This window comes from Centropristis striata, chromosome 21, assembly GCF_030273125.1.
Source record: "Centropristis striata isolate RG_2023a ecotype Rhode Island chromosome 21, C.striata_1.0, whole genome shotgun sequence".
Taxonomy (NCBI): Eukaryota; Metazoa; Chordata; class Actinopteri; order Perciformes; family Serranidae; genus Centropristis; species Centropristis striata.
Window position 1 is genome coordinate 420392 of NC_081537.1, and position 23291 is coordinate 443682.

The window sequence follows — 23291 nt, forward strand, 5'->3', positions numbered from 1 at the left end:
AAACACAAACGCTCAAGCATCTCAACGCTTCTTACCCTGCAAGACAACACACACACGTGCACGCGCTCACACACACACACAGTCTCCCGCTCCAGGGCCAAAATCAAAACAGGTAGAAAAATATACAATACATTTGTGAGAACTCCACCTCCATCATACATTAGTGGGTTGATATGGAACCTACTGTTGTTAACCAGACGCCATATTTTACACGTAATGAACACACACTTCCTCCCACAAACTCAGGAATGAACGACAAACAACAGGCACTTTTCCTTTCCAAGCCAAATAAAAAATAAAAAAAACAGTCAAAAAGGACACTATTATTGCATACCGTGAGTTTGTTTCTTCTAGGGTTGTCAAAAGTATCGATACTAAAACGTTGTATCCGGATACGATACTCATTTTTCAAAAGTATCGATACTAAAACGTTGTATCCGGATACGATACTCATTTTTTAAAAGTATCGAGTATCTGAAGCTTGTTATCATAGTTGCAGTTTCTTTTTGCACAACTGTTTTTTATTATAAATATTTAACCTGTGGTTCTGTTCATTTTTACATGTTGCATTTTTCTTGTTAATACAAATGTTTCTGTTCAATTTTGGGGTCTTTGTTTTTATCCTTGTGGTATCGAAAATGGTATCGAATATTTTCCTGAGTATCGGTATCCAGTTGAACATTTTAGTATGGTGACAACCCTAGTTTCTTCTGACTCTGGTTGTTTGTGCTGCTTTTAGTTTTTTAGGTTCTTTTTTTTTCACAACTGCAGGCAAGTCTGGTACGCAAAGTGTTTGGCCAACTTTTTAGAAAAATCTCTCTCAAATTCACTAAAAGCACATTACTAATAAGAGGATCTGGTAGAAGGAAGCTGTTTCCATCATCTTTCCCTCCAAGCTTTCCACCCAATAGACACGTTCACATGCGTTCTCAAATATCACGATTCCCTACTTGACCCAACACGTTCTACTTACACCGTCACCGATTTTACAACCTCACACAACTCGTCTACGTCTCGATAAACCACCCAACACACGACAAACAACATCCTATACTGTGAGCAACACCTCCACCATCCAGTCCTCAATAGCAACAATACCACCACCATCCAGTTCCCTAACAGCCTGTTGCAGACAACAAGAGGTACTTTAAAGCACTTAAGAATACAGAAGACAGTCATCAAAAAGCTCCGGGTTATCTTGCGGGACCTAACTGTGTCATTTTCAATCCCTTAGCTTAGATGCAGAAGGTAAAAAAAATCATATGGTGAGTGAGAATCAGTTTAGAATCCTATCAGAAGCTGCTAATTTATAGCTGTCGCTTAGCTCAGAGACAAAGCTAACAGTTAGCTGCTAATGTATAGCTGTCGCTTAGCTCAGAGACAAAGCTAACAGTTAGCTGCTAATTTATAGCTGTCGCTTAGCTCAGAGACAAAGCTAACGATTAGCTGCTAATTTATAGCTGTCGCTTAGCTCAGAGACAAAGCTAACAGTTAGCTGCTAGTTTATAGCTGTCGCTTAGCTCAGAGACAAAGCTAACGATTAGCTGCTAATTTATAGCTGTCGCTTAGCTCAGAGACAAAGCTAACAGTTAGCTGCTAATTTAAAGTTGCCGCTTAGCTCAGAGACAAAGCTAACAGTTAGCTGCTAATTTATAGCTGTCGCTTAGCTCAGAGACAAAGCTAACAGTTAGCTGCTAGTTTATAGCTGTCGCTTAGCTCAGAGACAAAGCTAACGATTAGCTGCTAATTTATAGCTGTCGCTTAGCTCAGAGACAAAGCTAACAGTTAGCTGCTAATTTAAAGTTGCCGCTTAGCTCAGAGACAAAGCTAACAGTTAGCTGCTAATTTATAGCTGTCGCTTAGCTTAGAGACAAAGCTAATGATTAGCTGCTAATTTCTAGCTGTCGCTTAGCTCAGAGACAAAGCTAACAGTTAGCTGCTAATTTATAGCTGTCGCTTAGCTCAGAGACAAAGCTAAGAGTTAGCTGCTAATTTATAGCTGTTGCTTAGCTCAGAGACAAAGCTAACAGTTAGCTGCTAATTTATAGCTGTCTCTTAGCTCAGAGACAAAGCTAACAATTAGCTGCTAATTTATAGCTGTCGCTAGGCTCAGAGACAAAGCTAACAGTTAGCTGCTAATTTATAGCTGTCGCTAGGCTCAGAGACAAAGCTAACTGTTCGCTGCTAATTTATAGCTGTCGCTTAGCTCAGAGACAAAGCTAACAGTTAGCTGCTAATTTATAGCTGTCGCTTAGCTCAGAGACAAAGCTAACGGTTAGCTTCTAATTTATCAATTGTTAATTTGAAAAAAAAATCATATGGTGAGTGAGAATCAGTTTAGAATCCTATCAGAAGAGTAAATTATAAAGCTTTCATTACATTTTACAATGTAGGAAGTAGTCGTGACTCACAAGAAATTTACAAGTCGATCTAAATGATCTCAAATCAATGGATATGCATTTAAAACGATACCCATTGATATATTACGTGAGATAAACGGATAAGAGGAGTACTAAGACGTACGTTTGTCAATTCAATTATGTTTCGATGGCTCACTGCAAATTTGTATCGAAGGTAAAACTACATCTACCGTAAAATCTGTACAAACTCAATCTACATTTATATGGCGAGTTGTAAAAGCAGTAGCTTACAAGTGAAAACAAAATGACTTTCAACAGAAAAATAGATCACATTAAAACATTTTACAGATATTTCTTTCAATTCTCACTGTCGGTTAATACAAACCGTAACGTAGTGAAATCATAAAAATTCTCTTATCATCTTAGGTTTCTGAAAACATTAAGAAATGCCACAATAAATTACAGCTAGGACTCAAACGTAAAGAAATCCTAATTAAAAAAAAAAAAAAAAGACTATAATTGTAAGAAAAAAAAAACAAAAACAGAAAAAAAAGGATCTGTCCTTTTCAGAAATCAAAAGTTTTCTCAAACAGCTAGCTTGCTAATCGCTACACTACTGAAGACAAGCACAGACAGGAGGTTGGGGAAGGGGCGGGGCTTGGAGCCCGGGGGCGGGGCCAGGAGCCAAGGGGGCGGGGCCAGTGGTCTTGGATGTGACCAGGAGGTGTACGTGATAGTCATCTGCAGCAGCCGGGGGCTGTAGCGGCGGCCCGGGGCCCGGGGTTGGAGCAGCGGTGGCGGTGGCGGCCATCTCCAGGCTGCTGTCAGTGTCGGGTTGGTGGACATGGAGGAGACGTGGTTGACGGAGGAGGTCCAGGAGGAGGTGCAGGAGGAGGTGAGGAGGTGCTGCTGCTCACTGTTGCACCTGAGCTGTTAGACACAGTAGAAGACCAACGTTATTATAGTTAACGAAAACTAATGAAATAACGCAAACTAGAATTGAAAAACATTTTCGTTAACTGAAATAAAAACGAGAGATTTAAAAAAAAAAAACGATAACTAACTGAAACTGTATTTTGTGGTTCTAAAACTAACTAAACTAACTTAAATTATAGTGAAAATGTCCTTCGTTTTCGTCTTTGTAACTAAGCTTTTTCCGAAAAATAAAAACTCATTAAAACTAGCAAACTCACTGTAAAAACTAACTCAAGAAACTGCAAGAAACAGACGGGAATCAAAATAAAAAATAAGACGGGAATAAATAAACTTTAGATTTAGAAGTGTTAGATCATTTATCTTGTTTTAAGAGTTAATTTCTTATTTTACTAACAAAGTAACTAAAACTAGAATTGAAAGAACGTTTTTGTTAACTGAAATAAAAATAAAAACGAGAGTTTTTAAAAAAACGATAACTAACTGAGACTGTATTTTGTGGTTCCAAACGAACTAAAACGAACTAAAATTATAGTGAAAATGTCCTTCGTTTTGGTCTTTGTCAACTTTTTTCATCCGTAAACCTTTTTGGTTGATATGAAATCTATTTCATCTATCTGGTTTTATGACTTAATAAACTTATTGGGGCTGAGATGGATCAGACAAAGGAAATAAAGGAAACATTTATTGTGACCTTATTGAATCTGGACCCAACAAATACCCCAATACAAAACAACTACAACTAATTAAAATAATTCTCAAATTTACGAGAAAAAAAGTGACAAATTAACGAGAAAAAAGTGACGAATTTAAAGAAAAAAAGTGAAAAATTTACAAAAAAAGTGACAAATTTTTATGAGGAAAATGTGACAAATTTAAAGAAAAAAATGACAAATTTACGAGAAAAAATTGTCAATTTGCAAGAAATAAGTGACAAATTTTTATCGGGAAAACATGACAAATTTACAAGAAAAAATTGACAAACATTTATTGTGACCTTATTGAATCTGGACCCAACAAATACCCCATTACAAAACAACTACAACTAATAAAAACTAAACTAAAACTAATAAAAACTAAACTACAACTAATTAAAAACTAAACTACAACTAATAAAAACTAAACTACAACTAAGCATTTTCCCCAAAAATTTAAACTAATTAAAACTAGCAAACTCACTTTAAAAACTCGTTAAAACTAACTGAATTTGAAGACAAAAAAATCACAACACACCTTTCTATTCCCAAAGAAATTTCAAGAACCTTGGATTAAAAATAATTTTATTGCACCCCTGTAAACATGAATCCCTTTCACATATAGATGACCAACCTATGGAGGCTGACTGTCCCCTGATCACTCCGTTCTTCGTCCTTTCTTCCCAGTCCAACACTTCTTTATATATCAACTCTGCAACACACAAGACACAAACATCAGGTCCAGTAGGAAGGAGTTTTTTTAATAATTCTGTGTCTTTTTTAACTAATTTTGTTTATTTAAAAAAAAAAAAAAAAGTGTCTTTTTTGGTAATGTTGTGTCTTTTTAAAAAATAATTTTGTGTATTTTTTAAATAATTTAGTGTCTTTTTAAAATAATTGTGTCTTTTTTAAATAATTTTGTGTATTTTTTAAATAATTTTGTGTCTTTTTTGTAATTTGTCTTTTTTTAAAATAATTTAGTGTTTTTTCAGTCATTTTGTGTCTTTTTTTTGGTCATTTTGTCTGTATATCAACTCTGCAACAAACAACAAACAAGACACAAACATCAGGTCCAGTAGGAAGGAGTTTTTTAAATAATTCTGTGTCTTTTTTAAATAATTTTGTGTCTTTTTTGGTAATTTTGTGTCTTTTTAAAAAGTAATTTTGTGCATTTTTTAAATAATTTTGTGTCTTTTTTGGTAATTTTGTGTCTTTTTAAAAAGTAATTTTGTGCATTTTTTAAATAATTTTGTATCTTTTTAAAATAATTTTGTGTCTTTTTTAAATAATTTTGTGTCTTTTTTGGTAATTCTGTTTCTTCTTTAAGTAATTTAGTTTTTTTCAGTCATTTTGTGTCTTTTTTTTTGGTAATTTTGTGTCTTTTTTTGTTATTTTGATGCTGCCTCCAGTGTCCCCCAGGTAATTTGAGTCTGAGACCCCTGTCCTAGAGGAACGTATTACAAGTTATTCTCCAGTTATCTTTATCCGTCAGTACTGAGGAGCAACAAGACATTTCTGTCCATTCACTTCCCTGTGGTGTACCCCAGGGATCCATCACAGGCCCACTGTCGTTTTCCCTTTGATGTTGCATGTAATTAACATTATTTGTTATTTTGTGTCTTCTTTAAGTAATTTAGTATTTTTCTGTCATTTTGTGTCTTTTATTAAGTAATTCTATGTATTTTTTGGTCATTTTGTGTCTTCAGGAGGACACGTATTATATCATAATTTATCACATTTATGAATTGAGACTGAATGCAGTAAAACATGGAGATCTGTTGAAGGGTAAAGATGAAAAGACCCTCAGGCTGCAGAGAAACATTATACAAGACACAGAGAGGAGATAAGAGATACTGACAGATTAGAGGAGGAGAGGAGGAGGAGGAGAGGAGAGGAGGAGGAGAAAAGAATAGAAAAGAGAAGAAGAGAAGGAAAAAGGAGAGAAGAGAAAGAGAAAAAAAAGAAAAGAGAGAAAATAGAAGAGAAGAGAAAAGAAGAGAAAATAAGAGAAAAGAATAGAAAAGAAGCGAAGAGAAAAGAAGAGAAGAGAAAAGTTCATAAAAGAAAAGAAAAGAAGAGAAGAGAGAAGAGGAGAAAAGAAGAGAAATTAGAAGAGGAGAGAAGAGAGAAGAAAAAAGAGAAGAGAAAATAAAACAAAAGAGAAAAAAAGGAAGAGAAGAGAAAAAAGAGAAAAGAGGAGGAGGAGAGAAAAAAGAGAAGAGAAAGAAGAGAAAAGAAGACAAGAGAAAAGAAAAGAAGAGAAAAACATGAGAAGAGAAAAGATAAGACAAGAGAAGAAAAGTGAAAAGAGAAGAGAGGAGAGGAGAAAAGAAAAGAAGCGAAGAGAAAAGAAGAAAAGACAAGAGAAAAGTTCATAAAAGAAAAGAAAAGAAGAAAGGATAAAAGAATAGAATAGAGGATGTGTGGTACCTTTCCACTCCTCCACTGTGTGCTCTCTCTCATCCAGCTGTTTGTCTGTGATCGCTGGTGGCGGCTGGAAAACAAACAAACAAACAAACAAACAAACAAACGTTTTCTTCAGTCTTTTCAACAGAGCCAAGCTAACTACTTAGCTAACTTCTTGGCTAAGTAGTTAGCCAAGTAGCTTGCTAAGCTAACTACTAAGCTAACTTCTTGGCTAAGTAGTTAACCAAGTAGCTTGCTAAGCTAACTACTTTGCTAACTTATTGGCTAAGTAGTTAGCTTGGCAAGCTACTTAGCCAAGTAGCTACCTATGTAATAATACAAAAAAAGTATGTTTTCTTCATAAAGTATGAGAGGCAAAATGTAAATAATGATCTGTTCTGTTATCAAAAACAAGATATTTAAGGAATACTTGGAATATTCAATCCTAAAATAAGTTGATATCAAAAGATAGAGCACAGAAACACACAGCAGCATTAAATAACACAGCCAAAATGATTGGCAAATAAAAAGAATAAATAGCACCGTGATGTGTAACTGTGATGCTTCATGTTTTTATTCCTCCTCCAGCAGGTGGATGAAGCAGAAAGAGAAGTCGGCTGCAGCAGCTCAAAGTGAAAACCTCCACATCAGCTGATTGATGACAGAAGATAGAAACTGCTGCAGTGAACATCAAACCCTCTTAATGCTGCATCTTTCTGCTTCGGAGTGCAAAAAAACCTTTTCCAGGAAATACCACAAACTTTAAATTTACAGCACGCACAGACTGGAATAAAGTGAGTCAAAGGCAGCACAGTTCTCCTTCCTCCCCAGAGTCAATTCAAGCCCAGATTTGATGCTTTTAGTGTCACAGCAACAGAATCTGTGTACAAATCTGCACTTTTTCATCGCTGAGCTGTCAGAAAGAGAAGGAACAACAATTCACCTAGTCTCTAACCTGCAGCAGCTGACTTATTGTGTTTATAAAGAGAGGAAGTTGGTGGATTGTCACCAAACTCATGCAGACGCCTCAGTTATCATGCAGAACACATGATCAGACAGACAGGAAATGGATTTTTACAGTTTATAGTCTTTAGATGGAAGGTTTAAAAGCTGAGGGACATTCCACTTATCTTACTTCTGTGCATATTCAACATTAATTAGCTGTTTATTAGCATGTAAATTAGAGTGGGCGAAATGGCCCTAAAAGAATATCACGATATTGCAGGCATTTTTTGCGATAAAATTGAGGCAACAGATTGCACGCAATATTATTTATTAAATCTAACTACGTTACAAGTTGAGTTAATAACTTAACAGGAAGTGCCTGTCAATTAAAAACAGACTAATTTTATTGTGTTGGATTCATTCAAAATTCTCTTGATTTAGAATTACAGACATTTTTGGGGTAATTTTGTGTCTTTTTTGGGTAATTTTGTGTCTTTTTCAAATAATTCTGTGTGTCTTTTTTGGTAATTTTGTGTCTTTTTTAAATAATTTTGTGTCTTTTTTTGGTAATTTTTGTGTCTTTTTTTGTAATTTTGTGTCTTTTGTGTTTTTTGTGTCTTTGCGACAACGATATTCTTGAAGATATTAGGAGATACCTAAAAAGATATAGAAAATGTATAAATAAATAAAAATCTAAAATGTAGTGTGAAGTGCAAATCTCAACAGTTGCCAAATACGAAAAAAATTACTCTTGACTCTTGAGTATGAGCAAATAATAAAAATAACCATGTAGGGGTTCCGGGGCCATATTTTAATGAAATATTGTAAAGGAGAATAAAGGTTCTCGTATTTTTTATTTAAGGCATCTTATTTTGACAGTCTTCTTGTAAATTCTGTGGCGGATTCTCTTAACACACTGTAATAATGCAACTAATGCAACTCAGTAACATATTGTCTCTCAATGAGTCATTATTCAGTAGTTATTAATGCCTTATTCTGCATGGCCTTATCATACAACCAGTAAGACATTAACTAAGAGTTTTCCCTCAATAACCTCAGAATTATTGATTATTAGTAGTAAGTAAGGAAGTTGTTGTAGATGAGTTATGATCTTAATATGCTTTATTTTGTATGGACTTTATAATCTCTTCATAGCGGTGAAGGAAACCACGGTAAGAACGTGTTAGAAAAAAACGCCTTCAAAATTAAAGCAAACACATGCTTTCAAAATAAGAGCACATGGATGTGTTAGCAGAGTCCAAAACAGAATTTGCAAAAAGATTGTCAAAATATGACTTTAAGCGACAAACATCGCCCGTAAAACAGAGGATTAATGTTCCGTTAGTTAGATTATTTACATTGCAGCACATAGAGTGTCCGGCTGCTAATGGTGCGTTCAAGGTCTACACCAATGTCAGAATTTCCGACTTGGTTCCGAGCTCCAAGTTCTGACTTTAGGTGTAAATTAAACACATAATACGGCGCTACGGTAAGAACGTGTTAGACCCGCCTTCAAATTAAAAGCAAACACATGTAGATTTCAAAATAAAAGCACATGGATGTGTTAGCAGAGTCCACCACAGAATTTACCAGAAAGACTGTCAAAATAAGACACCTTAAATAAAACATAGAAGAACTCTTATTCTCCTTTACAGTAATTCTCTAAAATATGCAATGATTCAGATGGAAGACTGAACTGATGCTCTATCTTCTCTTATTGTCTGGATTGAGAAAATTTCACATTGTGTGGTTAATTTTTTTTCCAGAAATGAAGCATTAACTGGTAAAGACTTACTGCTTCCACTTCAGTGGGGTCGTACCACACGTTGATGTAAGGATGCTGCAGAGCTTCGTCCACTGAGATCCGCTTCGACGCGTCTATGACCAGCATCTTGGACAGGAGGTCTCTGGCCTGGCTCGCTGCAACACAACAAGAGACCTGGTTAATGCAACACGGGGTAGAAATATAGCAGCATTTAAACTCATATTTCCACTGATGACACAGTGTTCGGTGATGTGGCAAGAAGAACTAGAGATCTAGAAATATCATAGAAACTCACTTCAAGTGGAATGACAGAAAAAAGACACAAAATGACAGAAAAAACTAAATTACTTAAAAAAGAAACAAAATGACACAATTAAAAAAAAAACACAGACAAACAGACAAAATGATTTAAAAAAAGACAGAATTATAAAAAAAGACACAAAATGATTTAAAAAAAATATATATATATTTTTAAAAAAGACAGAATTACAAAAAAAGACACAAAATGACCAAAAAATAAACAGAATGACCAAAAACACACAAAATGACAGAAAAAGACACAAAATGACGAAAAAAGACAAAATGACAGAAAAAAAACTAAATTAGTTAAAAAAGAAACAAAATGACCAAAATGACAATTTAAAAAGAAAACACACACACACAAAGACACAAAATTATTAAAAAAAGACACAGAATTATAAAAAAGACACAAAATGATTTAAAAAAAGAAAAAATTACAAAAAAAAGACAGAATTACCAAAAAAGACAGACAATTATTTAAAAAAAAGACAAAATTATTAAAAAAGACACAAAATTACCAAAACAGTAATTAAAGGGACCTTCCACACACAACACAGTAAAGTGCCATTCATATAAAACTCACATTAAACTTTCATATCAAGGTGGGGGCCACAAAATATCACCACGAGGGCCACAATTGGCCCGCGGGCCGCCAGTTTGAGACCCATGGTTTATACAGGCTATGAGTGTGGTCACCTTCAGACGTCGTGTTTAACAGGAAACATGTGTTTGTGTGTCTGTATCTGGTTTTCATAGTGTCAGTGTGAAAGCTTTGCCAGTGTTTGTTATCAACAGCAACAATCAGGGAAACACTGTTCCTGCTTCTGGCAGTTAATGAGGACACAAAGATGGTTTTCTTTGGTTTTCCTGCGTCATGTTGTTGTCATCATCTACACATGAAGACAGCTGGAGGTGAATCCCTTCACAGTAAACAGCTTCTCTAATAAAGAGCTTCATCTAAAACAGATCTGAATATTTATTTGTCACTTTGTCTCTGCTGTCAGCTGATGTTAGTGCTGAGTGACGCTGGACGGTGGAAAAGTTCATCTTTCAGCTTCAGAGGTGATTAGATACACACTGAGCCTTTCTAGTTCAGTCTTCTTAGTCATTTTGGGTCTTTTTTTGGTCATTTTATGTATTTTCTTGGTACTTTGTGTCTGTTTTGGAAAGTTTGTGTCTTTTTTTGTTCATTTTTGTGTCTTTCTTGGTCATTTTACATCCCTTATTGGTCATTTTATGTATTTCCTTGGTATTTTTTGTCCCTTTGGTAATTTTTTTGTCTTTGACAAAATGACACAAAAATCACCAAATAAAGACACAAAAATTGTGAAAAAAGAGACACAAAAATGACCCTAAAACACACAAAAATGACCAAAAAAAAAGACACTAAATCACTATAAAGAGACACAAAATACCAAGGAAATAGATAAAATTACCAAAAAAGGACTTTAACTTTCTTAAATAATTCACAAAAATATTGAACTTTTTCACAATATTCTTATTTTTTTGAGTTGTACCTATTTATTATATTAATCAGACACTAAATGTTCAACCTCACAACAGTTGTCTTGCTGTAAAGACTTTACATAGATAGATTTACATATTAAAAGCACTGTTACCTTTCAGTTTGTTGTGTTCAGAGTCTGCAGGAAACAGGACGTCTGGGAAGAGCTTCTCGAAGCTGTAGCCGGCGTAGCGAGGCCGGTTCTCCACGTAGGTTCTCACCGACTGGTTCAGCTTCAGCAGGAACTCCTGCGACGGCGTTCCCAGCTGCTCGATCACCTTGTTCCACTGGTCGATATCTGACAGGCCAGCGTTAAGGAAAGGCCCGCTGGCTCTGGACTCAAGGACTCTAAGACTAAAGGACTCAAGGACTCTAGGACCAAAGGACTCTAAGACTCTAGGACTCTAGGACCCAAGGAACCAAGGACTCTAGGACTAAAGGACTCTAGGACTCTAGGACTCTAAGACTCTAAGACTCTAACACTCTAGGATCCAAGGACTCTAGGACCAAAGGACTCTAGGACTAAAGGACTCTAGGACTCTAGGACTCAAAGACTAAAGGATTCAAGGTCTCAAGGACTCAAGGACTCTAGGACTCTAGGACTAAAGGACTAAAGGACTAAAGGACTCTAGGACTCTAGGACTCTAGGACTCTAGGACTCTGGGACTAAAGGACTCAACTTCTCAACGACTCTAGGACTCAGGGACTCTAGGACTAAAGGACCAAAGGACTCTAGGACAAAAGGACCAAAGGACCAAAGGACTCTAGGATCCAAGGACCCAAGGACCCTAGGACTCTAGGACTCTAGGACTAAAGGACTAAGGGACTCAAGGACTCAAGGACTAATGGACTAATGGACTAAAGGACTCTAGGACTCTAGGACTCAAGGACTAATGGACTAAAGGACTAAAGGACTCTAGGACTAATGGACTCAAGGACCAAAGGACTCAAGGACCAAAGGACCAAAGGACCAAAGGACCAAAGGACCAAAGGACCAATGGACCAAAGGACCAAAGGACTCAAGGACTCAAGGACCAATGGACCAAAGGACCCAAGGACTCAAGGACTCAAGGACTCAAGGACTAAAGGACCAATGGACCAATGGACTCAAGGACTAAAGGACTCTAGGACTCTAGGACTCTAGGACTCAAGGACTAAAGGACCCAAGGACTCAAGGACTAAAGGACTCAAGGACTCTAGGACCAAAGGAGAGGCTCCAGAGTCATGGAGGGATTATCTGGAGTACCATTTTAAAGTGATGAATAATGAAGGAGAGCCATCTGGAGCAGCTTCTCTCACACTGTGAATGTGTTCCTGAAATAACTGCAGCTGTTTACAGTCTAAAGGTTTGTGGAAAGGTTTGATTATTCCTGTTTAAACCTGGACACGAGTCAGGATGGACAAACAGCTGATGCTCACCTCCAGGAATACAGGTGCTTGAAATATATTCCTCTTTTTTTTTTAAATTTGAGGACAAAAACAGACAAACATAGAGACGTAGAGATGTTCCTGGAGGACAGACAGACATGTTTTGTTCACATCTTTGCTCAACAAGGAGGAAAAAGCCTGTTTTTAGGGTTTGAAAAACAATAAATCTATTCAGTTTGGTGCTGTTAACCCTTAATAGGACACTCATTGACATACACCCAAATTTCAAATTTCAACCCTAGAGAATATTGGAGGATATTACATACAGCCAGAATGTGTAAAAAAAAAAAAAAAAACATACGGACCCGGGGGACGGGGGTGATATTTTGAGAAAAAAATTAACAAGATTAAAGTGGCAAATCTATGAGAAAATTTTTTGCAGATTTATGAGATTTAAAGTGGTGAATCTACGAGAATTTTTTTTGCTTTTCCCCCACTTTTTTTCTCGTAAATCTGCGACTTTTTTCACGTAGATTTGCCACTTTAATCTAGTAAATCTGCAACTTTTTTTCACATAGATTTGCCACTTTAATCTAGTAAATCTGCAACTTTTTTCACGTAGATTTGCCACTTTAATCTAGTAAATCTGCAACTTTTTTTCACGTAGATTTGCCACTTTAATCTAGTAAATCTGCAACTTTTTTTCACGTAGATTTGCCACTTTAATCTCTTAAATCTGCCACTTTTTTTCTTGTATATTTGCCACTTTAATCTAGTAAATTTGCAACTTTTTTCTCGAAATACTACCTCCTCCCCACTGAAGTTACCAAATATGGTTCTTCGCCCGATAAAGGGTTAAAAAGGTGAAAGGCCAAATATATCATATCATAAGAGTAAGAAAAGTTAAGACTTTAAATTATAGACTAATAAAGCTATTAAATCTGTGATAAAAGTTATAAAACGTTCTCTGAGACTCAACGTAACTGTCAGCACACAGAAAAAGTCTGAACAAACACCGCTGAGGGAATAAAATGTCACCCGATGAGCAGAAACTGACTCTCTATGCAGACGATGTTCTTCTGTACCGAGACGCATAATGCAATATAGACCATTGCTATTCTTAATCTTACCCAGGTTATGAATTAAATGTCCCAATGTCAATATCGCCTCTTTCTTAACACAGCCAACAAAGTACAACAATTGATTGTCTCGGAGGAGGGCGGAGAGGTGGGCGGGGCTTAGACTGACTGAAAGGTGACAGACACTCTGCTGAAAATGTAATGTGTCATTGTATCATTGTGTCATATTACTTACTATCAATATAAACTACAAGGTTTTCATCAGGGTTGGTACTCTGATGATGGTGTTACACTTTTAGGAGGAACGCTCTTCATTTCAGATAGAATACTCATTATTTTACATTGAACATGTGATTATCTATAGTCTATAGATGGATATAGTCAGATACAGGAGAAATACAGGAAGAATTTCAAGCATTTACAAGCACTTTATCCAAAATCCTTGAAAATACAAAAATATCAACGAACTCAAGAACACTTCAATTGACTGTCTGCTGCTGTCTGGGGGCCTAGTAAGGCTGTCTCCATAGCAACCGCTATGTTACCGCTTTCCATTACGACTGTTTTTCCCTTTTTTTCCCCAACAATGGCTTTTTAGTCAGTAGAGGCTGCCGACCCCTGGTCCAGATCATTAATGGAAACCCTTACGTTACTACGGCAACAGGTAAGAATGTTGACAATATCATCATATGCCTTTTTTTTTACTCATAAAAAAATATATACTGGTATAATGGTGAACGATACGATATGGAACAGCCCTAGTGATAGTACACACACAAAAATATATTCATATTACTTACTATCAATATAAACTACAAGGTTTTCATCAGGGTTGGTACTCTTTATCAGTGGTCAAATTTAAGCATTTTTTAAGGAGTTTTCAGGTAAATTTCCCAGCTTTTCCAGTATCTTCACCTGTTGTAAACTGCATGTTTTAGATGAGTTCTTACATAATAAAATGAAAACTCCTCATTTCAGATAGAATACTCATTATATTTTACATTGAACATGTGATTATCTATAGTCTATAGATGGATATAGTCAGATACAGGAGAAATACAGGAAGAATTTCAAGCATTTACAAGCACTTTATCCAAAATCCTTGAAAATACATTTAAATTCAAGCATTTTCAAGGATTTCAAGCAGCCGTACCAACCCTGTTTCATGCATAAAGAAAAGGATAAAAATGAAGAAAAGACTGTTTTTATTGTAAGAAATATTGAGTTGTTTCAGAAGGAAAAGCTCAGGTGTACTGGTATTCTACCTGTCTGGTGTTAAAAAGGTCTGTTGGTCTTAAACCTGGTGACTGAGAGAAATGAAAACTTATTGACTGAGTCGTCTCTCGGCAGGTTTTTTCCGTCCAGTGAATGAAAAGATGTGAACAAGATGTCAGACAGAAGGATGAGAGACAAGACGGCGTTTTGGGGTTTCTGATGGAGGTTCAACTCAAGGATACGATCAGTGCCTGGAAACAACACACTACCCCGGACCATTTCAGCCATGATGCAGCCAACAGACCAGACATCAACTGAAAAATGAAATGACAACCACCAAATTAGCATGCAGGGCTGGAAAACAAACAGGAAAACAACTCTAAAAAACATAAACAAAAAGGAGATAAAAAAAGGGAAAATTAGAACTCAAACATGATGTCGTGCCAGGTGATGTGTGATGTGATACATGACAAACATGAATTTCATGCAGTTGAGTGAACTCTCAAACCGGGTCAGGGTCCCACAAAGCTCATAAAAATCATTATAATTCTTTATTTTGTCAGGTAGAATCTGTTCATACTGCAGGTTTCAGCTTCAGGTACACTGAGAGTGAATCAGAAGCTTTTTAGAGTGAGACTCTGACTGTCAAGGTCAGTTTTTTTTTTCTCAGAAATGCAATTTAACACCCTCAGCATCCTCTCTGCAACCCTGCTGATAGTAATTAACTGGAATATTTGGACCTACGAGGCCAGAAAGGTTCGTTTTTGAGCATTTTTGTGACTCACTCAATAGTTCTTTAACCCATTTAAGGCGGGAAAGCATTACTGTATTTCTACCATTAAAACCTGTTGGGGTGCTGTTGTGTTATTCTACCATTAAAGGCGGGAAAGAGGATACGTGGTTTTGTAGTATTTGTAGTTTTTTTTCACCTATTTTAGGTCTCTCGGCCAATGAAATGTATCAGAATACATGTGGGAGTGTCGCGATGCACGTTGATTTAAAAAAAAAAAAAAAAGACAGAAAATGACAAAAAAAAGACACAAAATGACCAAAAAAAGACAGAAAATGACAAAAAAAAGACACAAAATGACCAAAAAAGACACAAAACGACAAAAAAAAGACACAAAAAGACACACAATGACTAAAAAAAGATGCAAAATGACAAAAAAAAGACATAAAAAGGACAAAAAAAGACACAAAATGACCAAACAAAATGACTAAAAAGACACAAAACGACAAAAAAAGGACACAAAAAGACACAAAATGACTAAAAAAAGACACAAAATGACCAAAAAGACACAAAATGACCAAAAAAGACACAAAACGACTAAAAAAAAGACACAAAAAGACACACAATGACTAAAAAAAGATGCAAAAAAAATACATAAAATGACCAAAAAAGGACAGAAAATGACTAAAAAGACACAAAATGACAAAAAAAAAAGACACAAAATGACTAATGGCTCAACTTTACATGAAAGCCACATATAGGCATAAGCTCTCAAATATTTTTTGAATTTCATTTCTATCTGCTACAGAGGCTGAAAAATCGATTATTTAGTAGGAAGAGTTGACACTTCTGTTGGATTTACAGGAAAACTTCAGGTTTTCGGGGCTGATTTTAGAGGTTTTACAGGCGTTTTAGGCCTAAATGGGTTAACAGAACGCCAGTTTATTCAGTGTTATATTGCAGAGAAAAACGGAGAGCAGTTTGAGGATAGACGAGGGTGTTTTATGCACTTCAGTTCCCCGCTATGGAAGAGCAAACTACTGGTTCTATCTCAGGTTTCCATGTGACTGTCATGGTGCTGCAGGTCAAGGTGTCAGGTAAATCTGAGAGATAGAATATGTTCTGATATGATCTACAGCCATCCGTTTGATGATCAGAAATAATGAAAGAAGGTCTGAAGAGATGACAGAGGTTTGTTTGTGTGCTAGTTTCTGCTGGTAAGAAATGCCAGACACTGCTGCAAGCAGCTCAAGGATACAATCCCTTCCTGGAAAAAGGATTTTGTGGCGAACCATTTCTGCCATAATGCAGCCCACAGCCCAAATATCCACTACATATGCGCAGCAGAAAAGGAGGGAGAAGAGAATAAGCAAAAGAATGCAACATGTCAGCAGGAAAAATCCGGGTCATGTTTTTGGTCAAGAGGACTATTAAAGAGAGTTTGATTACAGCATTAGCTAGGACTTTCCTTTTGATTTCACACAGGAATTACTGATATTTATCCACCACGTTTCACTCTCAGAGTTCAGTTAAAATCCAAAGGTTGAGGTTGGTTTAACTGACTGTTTCATTTATACCTACAACTCTTTCAAATTAAGCTAGCAGCTCAGCTACTGGAGCCTCAGCCAGTGATGGGTCTGTCCAAGTCAATACTTTGGGAAATACGCTGGTTTGCTTTCTTGCAGAAGATTAGATAGTAAGGTTGATACCACTCTCATGTCTCAATGTAAACTAGAAAAGCTAGAACAGGACACGGTTAGCTTAAAATAAAGACAACAGGGATAAACAGATAGCATGGCTCTGTCCACGTGGACATGGGTATTTATTCTGCTTCCTTCTAAAGAAACAATCCACATAAACATTCAGTACGTTTACACTTGAAAAAAACAAATTATTGCCACAATCTGACTATAACTGGACAACTGAAGAGCATGTAAACAATAGCCGTTCACGTTAGCCGGTCTCATTAGCCGGTCACATTAGCCGGTCGCACATTAGCCAGTCCAGTTAGCCGGTCGCACATTAGCCGGTCACATTAGCCGGTCGCACATTAGCCAGTCGAGTTAGCCGGTCGCACATTAGCCGGTTGCATTAGCCGGTCGCACATTAGCCGGTCGCATATTAGCCGGTTGCATTAGCCGGTCACATTAGCCGGTCGCACATTAGCTGGTCGCATTAGCCGGTCGCACATTAGCCGGTTGCATTAGCCAGTCGCACATTAGCCGGTCACATTAGCTGGTCGCACATTAGCCGGTCACATTAGCCCTTCGCACATTAGCCGGTCACATTAGACGGTCACATTAGCTCGTCGCACATTAGCCCTTCACACATTAGCCAGTCGCACATTAGCTGGTCGCACATTAGCCGGTCACATTAGCCCATCGCACATTAGCCGGTCACATTAGCCAGTCGCACATTAGCTCGTCGCACATTAGCTTGTCGCACATTAGCCAGTTGCATTAGCCGGTGTCACATTAGCCGGTCGCATACATTGGCCGTTTGCATTAGCTGGTCGCACATTAGCCGGTCACGTTAGCCCATTGCACATTAGCCGGTCACATTAGCTGGTCGCACATTAGCCAGTCACATTAGACGGTCGCACACATTGGCCGTTTGCATTAGCTGGTCGCACATTAGCCGGTCACGTTAGGCGGTCGCATTAGCCGGTTTCATTAGCTGGTAGCATTAGCCGGTCGCACATTAGCCGGTCACATTAGCTGGTCGCTGGTCAGTAGCAACGGCACGAAGTGTTGAACTGAGGTCAACAGAAAGGATGTCAGTGATTTGTGATTTAAGACCAGCAGACAGTTGGTGCTGATCTAGAACCAGTTTTCCTGGCCGATAGCTGGTTCTGTGAGGAACTGGTTTAAGATTCGGCACCAGCTCTGAACTGGCCCTGGAACTGCTTTGGTTGAAAAGAGGTACTGGTGAGCTTTAGAGTTTACCTTTGGATCAAACCGGTTTAGCTAACCATCTCCTGGCTCTAGCTTCATATCTCAAACATACATAGAGTGGTATTAATCTTCCAAACCAACACTTGGCAAATAAGCATATTCCTCAAAATGCTAAATTATGCCTTTAAGACCATCTTGCAGAAATTGTGATGCGTTCCAAGCAGGAGCACCAGGTGAAACTGCTGAAGCATGCACAAGTGCCTGAACTCATCGTGGCATCTCTAGCTGATTGGCTGTGTGGAGCTCAGGACGGGCAACCTCTTAATAAAACATCAAACGCATGCTAAAGCTCTGCTGGGAACTGGAGTCCCCAAACAGGAAGTTTCCCACAAAGCACCAATGCCCAACATGCCAACTTCCCCCCTGAGTGTGACCTTAACAGGAACAGGGAGTGTGTGTGTGGAAGTGTGTGTGTTTGGGAGGTGCTGAGTAACATCCAGGGCCATGCAGCAGGCCAGGCAGCAGCTAAGCTCCTCATTGGCTGGAAGCTGCTGCTCCTCCACTCACCATTGGCCTGGTAGCCCATGCCCAGGATCACCTCCGGGGCGCGGTAGTAGCGGGTGACCACGTAGGGCGTCATGAGGAGGCCGGTGGCGGCGGTCCGGGCCAGGCCGAAGTCCAGGATCTTCAGTGTGCAGTCAGACTTCACCACGATGTTGCTGGGCTTCAGGTCCTGCAGAGAAACCAGAGCAAAGGGGGAGTTAGAGATGATAATCACCATTATTCATCGTGTTAGGGAAAACATCTGTAGTTTTATTGCACTACTTTTAAACAAACAACAGGAACAGTTTATAGTGTCCGGTGCTTGTTGTAAACAAACAGAGATCGCTAAGCTAACACCTCCTGCAGCAGCAGCACATACACACTGTACTGCTACAGAGCAAACTGTTAGCCTGTTAGCACATACACACTGTACTGCTACAGAGCTAACTGTTAGCCTGTTAGCACATACACACTGTACTGCTACAGAGCTAACTGTTAGCCTGTTAGCACATACACACTGTACTGCTACAGAGCTAACTGTTAGCCTGTTAGCACATACACACTGTACTGCTACAGAGCTAACTGTTAGCCTGTTAGCTCATACACACCGTACTGCTACAGAGCTAACTGTTAGCCTGTTAGCACATACACACTGTACTGCTACAGAGCTAACTGTTAGCCTGTTAGCACATACACACTGTACTGCTACAGAGCTAACTGTTAGCCTGTTAGCACATACACGCTGTTCTGCTACAGAGCTAACTGTTAGCCTGTTAGCACATACACACTGTACTGCTACAGAGCTAACTGTTAGCCTGTTAGCACATACACACTGTAATGCTACAGAGCTAGCTGTTAGCACATACACACTGTACTGCTACAGAGCTAACTGTTAGCCTGTTAGTACATACACACTGTAATGCTACAGACCTAGCTGTTAGCCTGTTAGCACATACACACTGTACTGCTACAGAGCTAACTGTTAGCCTGTTAGCGCATACACACTGTACTGCTACAGAGCTAACTGTTAGCCTGTTAGCACATACACACTGTACTGCTACAGAGCTAACTGTTAGCCCGTTAGCGCATACACACTGTACTGCTACAGAGCTAACTGTGAGCCTATTAGCAATTTGCAGACTGGACACTAAGGGGTTAACATCCCCTCCGGCTCTGCAGCTGGGAGAGACTGCTGCAGGAGGACTATGTGTGTATGTATATGTGTATGTATGTGTGTGTGTGTATATATATATATATATATATATATATATATATAGACTTATGAATAGTAGCAAATAAATTAATTAATCAATTAAAGAGAAGATGTTATAACACTAAGATGCATGAGCAGAAAAATCTCTAAAAATGGTTCAAGTAAAAGCCAAATTAAAAAGATAAGTGTTTTTTTACACGCTGTCACCATAGGTTCTTATGGGTTAACATTCAAAGGACTACACGTTCTGCATTGACTTCTCTTTCCATATATGGAGGCTAAATCCACTTCTTTTAACAGTCTATTAGCCTCCAGGAAGGAAGTCTAATGGCATCTATTGAGCTATAACTCTAATTGTCTTTAGTCTCTTTAAGTGTCTTAACACAAAACAAACAAAGAGCTTCTGAAAAGGTTTAAGTTGCAGAGAGAGGAAGTTTATCTTCTTTAATCCTGGCGGCAACTCGTCTGACTTGTTGTCATGTCACCAACAGGACTCGGTGCCTGTGGCTATGATTAAATGGTGATTAAATGTAATTAAATGATGCCATCTGTCATTTGATTTACTACAACAACTCATTTGGCAGCCATGACGCTTTCAGATTGACTGGCTGGCATTCAGAGTGGTTAACCTGCTGACAGATTGAATATTTCATCTGGAGCTTCTCTTTATCAGCATCACTTCCTGTTTGTAGAATTATACACACATCGATACAACACCTGCCAAGATGTGCACCACAAAGTGAAAACAATTTAGTAGCATTTTTTTGTGATATTTAAATATTTCTGTTCCTGTCAGAAGCAGAACCAAACTCTACATCAGGGGTCTCAAACTGGCGGCCCGCGGGCCAATTGTGGCCCTTGTGATGATATTTTGTGGCCCCCACCTTGATATGAAAGTTTAATGTGAGTTTTATATGAATGGCACTTTACCATGTTGTGTGTGGAAGGTCCCTTTAATTACTGTTTTGGTCATTTTGTGTCTTTTTTAAATAATTTTGTGTCTTTTTTTTTTTTGTAATTATGTGTCATTTTTAGTAATTTTGTGTCATTTTTTGGGTCATTTTGTGTCTTTTTTAGGTCATTTTATGTCTTTTTTAATAATTTTGTGTCTCTTTAAAATAATTGTGTCTTTTTTGGTAATTTTGTGTCTTTTTTTGGTCATTTTGTGTCTTTTTAAAATAATTTTGTGTCTTTTTTGGTAATTTTGTGTCTTTTTGTAGTAATTTTGTGTCTTTTTGGGTCAATTTGTGTCTTTTTTGGGTCAATTTGTGTCTTTTTTAAATAATTGTGTGTCTTTTTTGGTAATTTTGTGTCTTTTTTTAGTAATTTTGTGTCCTTTTAGTAATTTTGTGTCTTTTTTGGTAATTTAGTGTCTTTTTGTAATAATTTAGTGTCTTTTTTTGGGTCATTTTGTGTCTTTTTTAATAATTTTGTGTCTTTTTAAAATAATTTTGTGTGTTTGTAGTAATTTTGTGTCTTTTTAAAATAATTTTGTGTCTTTTTTGGTAATTTTGTGTCTTTTTTAGTAATTTTGTGTCTTTTCGGTAATTTTATGTCTTTTTTAATAATTTTGTTTCTTTTTGTAATAATTATGTGTCTTTTTTTTTAGTAATTTTGTGTCTTTTTTTTAGTAATTTTGTGTCTTTTTTTGGGTCAATTTGTGTCTTTTCTAAATAATTGTGTATCTTTTTTTGGTCATTTTGTGTCTTTTTAAAGTAATTTAGGTTTTTTTTATTTCATTTTGTGTCTTTTTTTTTTAGTAATTTTGTGTCTTTTTTTGGTCATGTTGACACTGCCTCCAGCGGCCCCCAGGTTATTAGAGTGTGAGAGCCCTGATCTAGACTTCCTGAGTCACATAATACCAACTCTAGTAGTGTTTAATGAAGTTATCTGAGTGAAATGGTGAAGATAAAAGCTGTCTGCAGAGCTTTTTAATGAACAGATCTACTGTCTGAAAATATCATATATCGATATCCAGCCTAAATATATCAGGATATGACTTCTGGTCCATAAACAACCAGAGAGTCTCATCACAGAGACAGAACCGGAGAACCAGAGAGTCTCATCACAGAGACAGAACCAGGAGAACCAGAGAGTCTCATCACAGAGACAGAACCAGGAGAACCAGAGAGTCTCATCACAGAGACAGAACCAGGAGAACCAGAGAGTCTCATCACAGAGACAGAACCAGGAGAACCAGAGAGTCTCATCACAGAGACAGAACCAGGAGAACCAGAGAGTCTCATCACAGAGACAGAACCAGGAGAACCAGAGAGTCTCATCACAGAGACAGAACCAGGAGAACCAGAGAGTCTCATCACAGAGACAGAACCAGGAGAACCAGAGAGTCTCATCACAGAGACAGAACCGGAGAACCAGAGAGTCTCATCACAGAGACAGAACCAAGAGAACCAGAGAGTCTCATCACAGAGACAGAACCGGAGAACCAGAGAGTCTCATCACAGAGACAGAACCAAGAGAACCAGAGAGTCTCATCACAGAGACAGAACCGGAGAACCAGAGAGTCTCATCACAGAGACAGAACCAGGAGAACCAGAGAGTCTCATCACAGAGACAGAACCAGGAGAACCAGAGAGTCTCATCACAGAGACAGAACCAGGAGAACCAGAGAGTCTCATCACAGAGACAGAACCAGAGAACCAGAGAGTCTCATCACAGAGACAGAACCAGGAGAACCAGAGAGTCTCATCACAGAGACAGAACCGGAGAACCAGAGAGTCTCATCACAGAGACAGAACCAGGAGAACCAGAGAGTCTCATCACAGAGACAGAACCAGAGAACCAGAGAGTCTCATCACAGAGACAGAACCAGGAGAACCAGAGAGTCTCATCACAGAGACAGAACCGGAGAACCAGAGAGTCTCATCACAGAGACAGAACCAGGAGAACCAGAGAGTCTCATCACAGAGACAGAACCAGAGAACCAGAGAGTCTCATCACAGAGACAGAACCAGGAGAACCAGAGAGTCTCATCACAGAGACAGAACCAGGAGAACCAGAGAGATCATGACTCATGTTTCTTCTGTTCTCCTCCTCAAAGCCTCTGGCTCCATTAGTTCTGGCTGGCAGAGCAGGAGGAGCTCTGCTATCTACTGCTGCTGTCTGTCTACACGCACGTGTGTGTGTGTGTGTGTGTGTGTGCGCGCGTGCGTGCGTCTGTGTGTGTGTGTGTATGTGTCTATGTCTGTGTGTGTCTGAGCGTGTGTGTATTTCACAATATTCAAATTTTTTGAGATGTACCTGTGGAAAAAAAGACACAAAATGACCAAAAAAAGATGTAAAAATGACCAAAAATAGATGTAAAAATGACCAAAAATAGA

General features: G+C 38.0%; 1 protein-coding gene across 1 annotated transcript in view; it reads right to left on the reverse strand.

Moving 5' to 3' along the window:
• Nucleotides 1-2603: 2603 nt before the first annotated feature.
• The window catches only part of LOC131959814 (mitogen-activated protein kinase 8-like), a 42533-nt gene continuing 21845 nt past the window's right edge, over nt 2604-23291 (reverse strand). Inside the window, 8 exon segments of the mRNA XM_059325032.1 lie at nt 2604-3233; nt 3236-3285; nt 4623-4700; nt 6419-6482; nt 9135-9259; nt 11024-11206; nt 16559-16630; nt 18762-18927. Coding sequence (XP_059181015.1) covers nt 2946-3233; nt 3236-3285; nt 4623-4700; nt 6419-6482; nt 9135-9259; nt 11024-11206; nt 16559-16630; nt 18762-18927 — 1026 coding nt within the window. The 3' untranslated portion in view covers nt 2604-2945.